The 10,263-nt window shown below is 34.9% G+C and overlaps 1 protein-coding gene across 1 annotated transcript; it reads left to right on the forward strand.

The window, feature by feature from the left end:
- Positions 1–4: 4 nt before the first annotated feature.
- Positions 5–9,683, forward strand: LOC117161484 (retinaldehyde-binding protein 1). Its single transcript, XM_033343055.2, has 5 exons — positions 5–325; positions 6,720–7,060; positions 7,268–7,396; positions 7,801–8,035; positions 8,345–9,683. Exons 1-5 carry the CDS (start codon positions 202–204, stop codon positions 8,377–8,379), a joined length of 864 nt encoding a protein of 287 aa, XP_033198946.1. The 5' UTR covers positions 5–201; the 3' UTR covers positions 8,380–9,683.
- The last annotated feature ends 580 nt before the right edge of the window (positions 9,684–10,263 follow it).

Below are 10,263 nucleotides of genomic sequence, written 5' to 3' on the forward strand. Positions count from 1 at the left end.
ACTGGCGGAAGAGTCATAAAATCGGACCGTCGTCGCCGCGTACCGATTGGACTTTGAGCGGTCAAAGATTGGATTGAGATGGTGGATTTCTTCTCGTGCAAGATATATCAGGTCACAGATATATCGTGGTTGTCCTGCTGTGAGGATCGTTTTGTCGGTTGCTAGACATTCGATACATTGTTAGGAATATTAAGCAGAAACATGTCGTTCGAGTTGGATACAACGCCACCGGGATCGGAAGCCCTGGCTGTCGCCGAGAAGGAGCTCCGGGAGACCGAAAAGAACACGAAGGAGGGCCTCGCAGCTTTAAAGAAGTATATCGAGGGTGAGTTTCCAGAAAATTTCTTTCAACGTTCTTTTTGCCGATCATCTTTACCTTTGGCTTTGTCACATGTTTAATTCCGAAATGTTCTCTCGCGTAGTTCTGTCGCTATTTGTCTTTAACGCGAGACAGCGTGATTTTTACGATCGGGCTTACGAGAGGGATTTGCTTTCGAATTCGGAGCTTTCTGCTATTCGCAGCTTTGTCTTTAGGCGATTCTATCGCTGTTTTCCCTTACGCGATGATGGATTCTGTAAGAGTTTACGGAATATCTTTGTCTTCGGTATTTGACAGTTGGCTAGCGTTTTAGCGAAATCTATTAGTTTTCGATATTGATAAAAAATTGGCAGCGATCTAACGGGCAAATGTAGGATATCCGTGCTCTAAAATTTTATCTTCGCCTTGAAACTTTCGTCTCTTAAGGGAAGAACGTTAGACGCACGATGCGATAGATTTCTTTTATGCGAAAAGTCGAAGATTATTTATCTCGATGTGAAGCTTCTACTAGTCGATACGATAAATCGATGAAAGCGATCTTAATCTTCGCGGCCACCAAGGCTCGTAAACAGGTTAGATTTTGACGTCGGGTTACGTAGCCGTTGCCGAACAAAGATATTTGACAGTTTACGCAAGCTTGATCGACTAGCTCACTTCAGATTCTTTAATAAACGAAGACAGTGGAAAACATTACGTACTACGTACTGGCTTTGTTTTTCTTTCCATTGTCATCCATACTATATTGAGAAATTATCTTATATTTAAGAAAACAACTAACTGGCGATAATGCGCATAACAAACGCACAATTCATAAGAAACTTCAGAAATATGTCATACACGATAGTCGGTTCGTTTCTAGATTCAACTTTTATTTCCAATTGTTTTAATAATATTCTCCGTAATGCGATGTAATTTGTATAAATGTAATAGATATAGCACGTTTTATATAACGATTAACGTTGTTTATTCGTACGTTCGTTGCTATAATACGTAAAAATGCGATGTTTGCAACATTTTAAATTTAAATGCAAATCAATATTCAATAGCCGGTGTAAATCAATTCGCGAAGATGCTTTTTCTTTAACAATCGGCAAAAGAAAACTGTAGATTTTTAATAATTTATTTGCATAATTTTAATCAGTTCCAGTTAGTTTCAATAGATGTCGAAAAGAGGGGAAAAAATATCGAAATATCTCTGAAAGTATATAGAATTAAGAAAAGTATAAGCGATATGTTAACGTATTCAAAGGATTGACGTTATTCTAGTCAGTTCCGAGTGCATCAGAACGTTCACTGACGGTCATCATCGCTTCTTCGATAAGAGCTTATCGGTGTGGCTGTACAGTAGCGTTCGAGTTTTCGTTTAAACATCGTCTGTGTTTCACAATTCTTGAAGGTTGATAAATAGAGTCAGTACAGCAGGTACACGGATGAAAATGATCAAAGATCGTTGGTAATACAGTTGATTAAATCTGTATCGATAATGCTGTGTACCTTGACCCTTGACGCTGAGAGGTAAAGAAACCTGTATATCTAAGATAAGATTCTCGTTGTACCGATACAGAACCGTGTCATTAATGCCAGAAATAGTGCCGACGAAAAAACTTTGCTACTCTTTGTTTTGTACTTTTTCTTCGCAAATTAGATCGATCCAATTCGAGATATTAATATTGGCTAAGTATGGAAAGAGAGTATACTTGCCAAAGGGTATAGAACAAGTTTCTTCTTATCTTTAAACAGTTACGAATATTACTGAAATAGAATTACACTCTGTTTAGAAACTTTTGGCAGCCACTCTATGCGAGAATGTCGTGTAAACAAAAATATACTATTGTGAAACAAATTCGTAAATATAAAAAAAATGATAGAATCGTGTTTGGAGGTCAATATGATCGTAACTTTAAAAGTTGGTACATTTTACTTTATTATTTAGGGAATAAGGAAATACGCTCGATCGTCTTACAACACACTGCGTTGAAAATACTGCTTTGACATAGTACGGTGGAAAAATTACGACAGCCTTTCTTATAACACAATATTCGACACAACACAGAACGAATTGGCCGCTATTTGTATGACAAGGTTTCAAATTCACGTCACTAAAAGACATACAGTAAAATCTGGTAGGACTGATCATGCAATTTAAATGTGAATAGATTCGCAATAGAATTCGCTTAGTTTATCTTCGCGTAATTTGTTTGCGGATAACATCCACTGTAGACTAGGAATTTATCACTGTTATCTCGGTTAGTTCAAAAGTTTCTTTGATCATTGGAGATAAAGTATAATTATAGTTTTTGTTAGAGCTCGAGTGGAAGCAAGTGTTTCTGTGCAAATTGGAGTTAGATATATCGGACGATAGCATTTTTTTCGTTTATTGACAAACAACAATGCTAGAAATCTATCGATGAAAACGTAAATTTTTAAACGTAATTCAGCATACGTAATAAAGTTCTTTTCTCATTTTGATCGCTTGTACTGTTCCGTTCCTGACTTCAGGAATGAGTCGCAGATTGTTGCAATTTCCTTAACAAGGAATACCGGGGCAATTTTTTACGGAAGAGGTTTCGCTGTGAGCACGCGAGGACAGTTCGATCTTCCACTACTGTCGTGACTGATGAAATGAAAATTATTTCCCGAGTGAAATATAGTTTCTATATTGAATTGGATGAATTGAACGAATTGAAAGGGATATTATCGAATAACTTGTGTGCGTGTTCGAATAATTTCATAAAATTCAATAGACCGTTCCGAAGATTTGCATCTATGGATCTAATCGAAGATTAAAACTCTTTTGCCAGTTATGGAAATCTAGTCAATAATTGATAATTTCTCTCATTATTCGACCGAACGATTTTTACACATTTTTAGAAGATTTGTTAAGCAAAATTTAACATATATATGTTTCTAATACAAGTATTTTAGTTATATGTCTAAATAATATAAAAATATAATATTCTTTATAATTTTTCGTGCATGAAACAGGTTTTTACTTTCTTTCGCTGTTCATATAGATTTTTAAAAATATTCTCAATTAAAGAGATTGCTGCAAAAAAGAGTCAGTTCCGGTAATTTAAGTAAGTTAATACAAAATAATTGAAAGTCAATCAAACTTAAATCACTTTTTGAAACCTGTTACAAGTGCATTGTCAATATATACCTATGACGTAGCAAATGCCTCAATGGTAAATAAGCATTGGGAACGAAGATCAAGTGCTTAACAGACACGTTTTCTAATTTAGTTGTAAGATCTCTATTTACTCAGGACACTTCGCACGGTAGCTTCGATATCCTTCTATTTTGTATATTTAGGTAACTGTCACAACGGCATACTTGAGCGTCTCGATTGAATATTTATGTGTCTCAGTGTTACGCATCCAAGTCACTCCATGCTCGTATTCGTATAAAAATACGACAATTGTTACGTCCCGTGAGATAATCCGTACGCCATCCCTCGTTATGTGGCCACCAAAGGTCCACGTACCGTTATTCAACCCTTCGATATTCTTATTAATTTGAAGCAATCTCTAATCCTGCAAGTGTTTTCGGTTTATGGACGATCCTTAAAACAGTCCTTATGTTTATTGTGCGCTCTTATAAATTACGGAGAAAGCGGGTATCACCTAACGGGGAAAAGCGGTTTTTTCCCCAAGAACAATGTCACTCACGAGCCACGTTGGTAGGAGGCTTCCTCCTCCTATCTTCATTCTTTGACGTTGATTACAATCAATGGGCATCGCGGATCGTTAGCCTCAATTTCCTAACGAAAAGTGTAAACAACGAATCCCCCGTTTTCGTTCAAAAAGCACACCCGTACCGTGCTTTCCTCCGTAATAAGACGAGAGCGAACAGTCAGTCAAAAGTTCGGCGTCAAGAAATCAAAAGTCCGGTGCCAATTCGAAAAGAGTCAAAATTCTCTGTTCGGAAAGAGTCAGACAGCAACTCGAAAAGAGTCAAAACTTAGTCGCCAACTTGACAAGTCAGTAAAATCAGTTGTTGGAAATAAAATATATATTATAACCTGTTAACCGCAGTGTTATACTAACTCAACCACCCCTATTATCCCAACAGAAATAAGGGGATCGATCTGTTCGTGGCGTCGATTATTCTAATCGTAACGGGAATTTACGACTCACGTTGACGCGCTGCCTCGCGATCGCGTCTCTCCGCGACTGGTCGAATTTACAACGATATACACAAAATTTGTATGTTTTTACTTTCTGCGGTAGTCTTTGCAGCGACATTCGGTTTGCACTGTATAAACATATACATAAACAGTAAAAGTAATAGCCAATGGCAATAATAATTATGTTTAAAATTTAAGAACCTATGACTAAAAGTAGTTAGCTATTTAGAGGTATGTAAATCTAGGCTTACAATCGAAACACTTTCGCGTTTTTAAGCGTTTCTTGCCTAGTCGTAGCATGAACTTAGTCACCTTTTGTGGCTAATCGCTATCTTGGCTTAACTCCCTTCTGTTCCCCTTTCCTTCTCCTTCCTCCTTTCTCCTACTTGTTTTATTTCAATCCCTTCCCCTTGTTTCTCAACAACTTCTTCATATTTCCTGCTTATCTTGCCGTCTCTTCATATTCCCGTGCCAGTATCTTCTAACGATGATAAGAGAATGTAATTGTAGATATTAAACAAAAGCGTTGAAAGTGGTGAATATTGATATAAGGAATAGTTGAACGTCTATTTTTGCGAGCTCTACGAATGAAATGTGCATGAGCTGGCTCTGTATTTTCTAACTTTTATGTAGATCTTTAGTTTTCAAAATGTTTCGTATATAATTGGTTATAAAATTCGGGTAATTATATAGAAAAGGACACGTCTCACCGCTTTTAACGATCTTGAAATACATTGTCAAGATCGATATTCTGTACAACTTTCTCCTATACACGTTATCGCAAAGCCGCTTGATTTCCGCTTTTCCGAGATATTTGGAAAAAACCTTGGTATAGTTTACCTTACGATTACGCTTCGTTCTGGAGTAGCGAGACGCGCTTTCACGTAGTCCAACTTAAACCGAATTCATCGATGAGATAGGCAACCACTTTTAATATTGTATAAATAAAAAAGAAAAACGAATGGATCATGGATTGGACTAGATCGCTAGAGTATTAACCAGCCTCCATTAGGCGGTCGGCTATGCTAGTACGAAATAATTTTCAATGAATCTATTTATATATGAACTGATATATGACATACGAACGCTATACCTTATCTATTCGTTTTTTTTTCAGTTATTTACATTCACAATTTGTCCGATTTGGACATTTGGTTGAAATCTGTCTATTCGTTACGTACAATTAATAATTAGAGTACATAGTATATGTATGTCAGCTACATGTAGCCTAATGATAAGCACGCGTGATTTTAATCTTTGAGTTGTACACAAAAGTATATTTGGTATACGCTATACAGTATACAGAGCGCTTTAATTTTTTCCAGCCAAACGTTCTTGTCAGTATATCTTATAGATCAAGATTAAACAAAAATCGTATAAATATCATTGGAAGTATTGTCAAAGTTTTATAACAAAAAAAAAAAAAAAAAAAAGAAGGAAAACAAACTATATACGAATGAGCAGTAACAAATCTACTTTACTACGGTATAAAGTGCGAATAGATCAGAAATATTTACATGTAGTAGTAGTTAGAAGGTATCACAATACCTGTGCAGCTCCAACTCTGATCTTACTAATCTTGTGATCGACAGCGATAAGATTGAATTTATTAATGTTCGAAATTTTCGTTTATTACCCGTTGAAGTTAATTATATGAAAATCCAGCCATTTATATACGGTATATATATGGCATTATATATATGGTAAAATGACGTGTAGTGGAAATTAAATTTCATTGAAGTTTTTTGTGAACATCTCGGAAATGAAGGCCGGGCGATAGTTACAGGTATGGGAGAAGATTGTTCGAATGTCAACGTTGACGGCATAATTCAAGTTCGTTGAAATCGGTGAGGGGTACCCTTTTCTATGTAATTACCAAAGTTCGTAATTCCATGTATCTATAAAATGGACGATATATTATACCCAGAAAAAGTTTTTATAAACGTTCGATAAAAATCGACGATTTCAATAAAAAAAACCTTCGTCACAAAGTCTACAAATCTAGGTATATATATATATAATTCTTCCGTGACATAATGGTAGTTACATTTATAATAATTATATAATATGAACATTGAACATTGTGCTTAAAAAATTGATATACATGCTTATATTGAGCAGAAGAAGTTAAAATACTTTTTCTATTTCCCTGAATTATACCTCGTTACGATATCTTCAATCCTAATAGCTGTAATATTATTCGTCATACGTTTCATACGTTTTAACGTTATTTATCAAATTAACCACGAATAAATTTCTCATTATCATTTCCAGACGACAAGACACTCTATTTTCGTACGGACGAAGTTTTTCTTTTGATATTCCTGCGACCATGCAAATTCTACGCGAAGAGCGCCTACGAGCTGATGAAGAGGATCGCCGAGTTTAAAGATAAAAACGCAGCTCTGTTGTCTAATTTGATGCCAAGCGACGAGAAGGTGGCTATGCTCGAGCACAACGTGGTGAATGTCATCAAAGGAAGAGATAATAAAAATCGAAGAATACTTGTTGTTAGCTGCGGAAAGTCTTGGGACCCGTCCGCTGTCAGCGCCGATCAAATATTTCGAGTGTTGTATTTAGTTCACCAGCTCGCCATGTGGGAGCCGCTAACTCAGGCAAGTACGATAGAAATTGTCGACGGACAGGCTGGTTTTATAACGCTGTTGGTTTTGTAACGTTCAATATACTCGTGATTATATGGTTATGTAAAATATCACAGACTGCGATCGTAGCTGAGAAGTTTATTTCTTGCTTTGGTAGTTCGTGACTTGCTTTTCAGACATGCTTTTATGTTCGTGGAAGAAAATGATCCTCATTTACAGATATACGGAACTGTCGTCATAATGGATTTCGAGGGCCTAAGTATGAAACAAGTGATGGGCATGACACCATCCTTTTGCATGAAACTCTTGACGTTTATTCAAGAAGCTATGCCTCTGCGTTTGAAAGAGGTTCGTAGACAACTTTGACTTAAGGATTTTGTAATATTTCTTACTATCTCGTAATGTTGCGCGTTGTTACGCATGAATTCTGGATTTTGATAATTCAAACGAACACTATAGGCAGGAAACATGATAAACCGCATCAGTTTTCTTATGGGAAAGGGATTTTTAAATTCAATGCACTGTCACCTATTTCCACTTAAACGAATCTATTCTAAAAACCGTCGAATTTTAAAAATTATGAGAATCTTCAAAATCCGGATTAATGGAACTAACTTTTACACCTTCCCATAAATGCGCGAACGTCTGTAATTTAGTTCTGTATGTGATAGGATCGACCCAGAAGTGAAATTACTTTACGTATAGTTTTAACGCTTTTGATTAATAACGTCGACGATTCTAATCGATCGTAGGTACACTTCGTAAAACAACCGTTCCTATTCAACATGGTGTGGCAGATGTTCAAGCCCTTCGTGAAGGAAAAGCTAAAGAAACGTATGTTCTTCCACGGCAACAAGATGTCCTCCCTTCATGCATACATTCCAGTTAGTCACATTCCGAAGAACTACGGGGGCAATCTACCGGAAATCGATTACACCAGTGCCGATTGGTATCCTATACTGCTTCAGCACGAAGATAAGATTAAAGGTAAGATTTAATTAACCTAATTGGAAGTATTCATTCTTTCCAGTCGTACGTTATATAGAGAAAAAAATCGACGTTGCATTCGAGTCTTCTTAAAATATATGCTTTACATTCTTTAAAAATATAAATTTTTTATAGAATTTACGAAAGACATAAATATATCCTTCTGTCTTATAAATGGATTTAATAGAAATATGTCAATTAAAATATGATAGAAGATTATAGAAAAGGAAGACTCGAATAAATCGGGATGAAATAAACATTTTCGATATAACAAAGCAAGAAACTGATACAATTTCTTTTATTTTTCAGAATGGAATTTGTACGGATACCGTAAAAATGAATAATGAATATCAAAAAATGAAGAGACTAAAACAATGAGGCATTCGAATTATACTGTGATCATATTCTTGTACAAAGTATTTTAAGAATATCAACAATTGCTGTCGTTGCACATTTATGATGGATTTATCAAGTTACTATTAAGTGTATAGTTTTGTACGAAACATGGTTATTTCTGTTTATTATAAATAATATTTGCTCACTCCTAAAATATCCTTTGGCAATGGAAAATGTGCTTTCGAGAGAAGCACGAATGACGAGACTATAGTGCAATAATCTTTAGCTTGACGCACAGAGGAAATTAATTTTATCGCGACTTATTTAACGTTTCCGATGCAGTCGAATTTTTTTAACAATTAAAAATATTTCAAGCTCGAACAATGTAAGCAAAAGATTATAATTGGTATACATGGTATACATGATTGTTGTTTGCATCTTCTTAAAATGCAGAGCAAAAAAGAAAATCCGAGTACAGTATAAGCGTAAAATGAAAAAAGGCAGAATAGCGAAAAGAGGAAAGTAGAATAAGACTTTTGAAGTAGATTGTTCTGGTGATAGGCAATTTTTTAGTCAGGCAGTTTCATCTTCATGATAATTTTTTAATAGAGGAACCAGGTTTTCGAATTGTTTATCTTTTACGTCTCAAAAGTTCATTTCGAAACCTTTCTCCGTTTCAAGCAAAATGTTTGTAAACCTGTCCTAATAAGATTTACCTTTAAAAAAATATACAAATTCATGCAAACTTATGCAAACTTATTTTTAAATTTCGAAAAACATTGCTATAATATTCGTAGGTCTCGAATATATTTTTATATAGTTATATGGCATAGTTTTGTACGAAACATGGTTATTTCTGTATATTATAAATAATATTTGCTCACTCCTAAAATATCCTTTGACAATGAAAAATATGCTTTCGAGAGAAGCACGAATGACGAGACTATAGTGCAATAATTTTTAGCTTGACGCACAGACGAAATTAATTTTATCGCGACTTATTTAACGTTTCCGATGCGGTCGAATTTTTTTAACAATTAAAAATATTTCAAGCTCGAACAATGTAAGCAAAAGACTATAATTGGTATACATGGTATACATGATTGTTGTTTGCATCTTCTTAAAATGCAGAGCAAAGAAGAAAATCCGAGTACAGTATAAGCGTAAAATGAAAAAAGGCAGAATAGCGAAAAGAGGAAAGTAGAATAAGACTTTTGAAGCAGATTGTTCTGGTGATAGGCAAATTTTTAGTCAGGCAATTTCATCTTCATGATAATTTTTGAATAAAGGAACAAGGTTTTCGAATTGTTTATCTTTTACGTCTCAAAAGTTCATTTCGAAACCTTTCTCCGTTTCAAGCAAAATGTTTGTAAACCTGTCCTAATAAGATTTACCTTTAAAAAAATATACAAATTCATGCAAACTTATGCAAACTTATTTTTAAATTTCGAAAAACATTGCTATAATATTCGTAGGTCTCGAATATATTAACAATCGTGAGAGGAGGTAAACACAATTAGAAATTCTAAATAAGAATTCAACGAAAACCGTTTAAATCGAGCTTGATGTTAGTTACAAAAATTCTAAAATTACAATGCGTAAAGAAGAAGGCAAACTCTTTACGCATTTATATAACGCTTTCGAACTTGACTCGAGTCGTGCAGGTCAACTCGATTCGGAGCGCTGTTCGAAACTGGACTAAAAAGAAAGTTTATCGTATAGTACGTAACGACGTATAGAAATTTCTATATCATGTGTGACCACATCTTCGTATTTCTAACTTCGTTTTAACGAGGCGAAAATACAAGAGGAAGAAAAGAAAATGAAAATAGGCAAAACGGAGAAACGAATTTTATAAATATGAATTTTATAAACATAATTTATTAACTACA

This window comes from Bombus vancouverensis, chromosome 4 (assembly GCF_051014615.1).
Source record: "Bombus vancouverensis nearcticus chromosome 4, iyBomVanc1_principal, whole genome shotgun sequence".
Classification (NCBI taxonomy): Eukaryota; Metazoa; Arthropoda; class Insecta; order Hymenoptera; family Apidae; genus Bombus; species Bombus vancouverensis.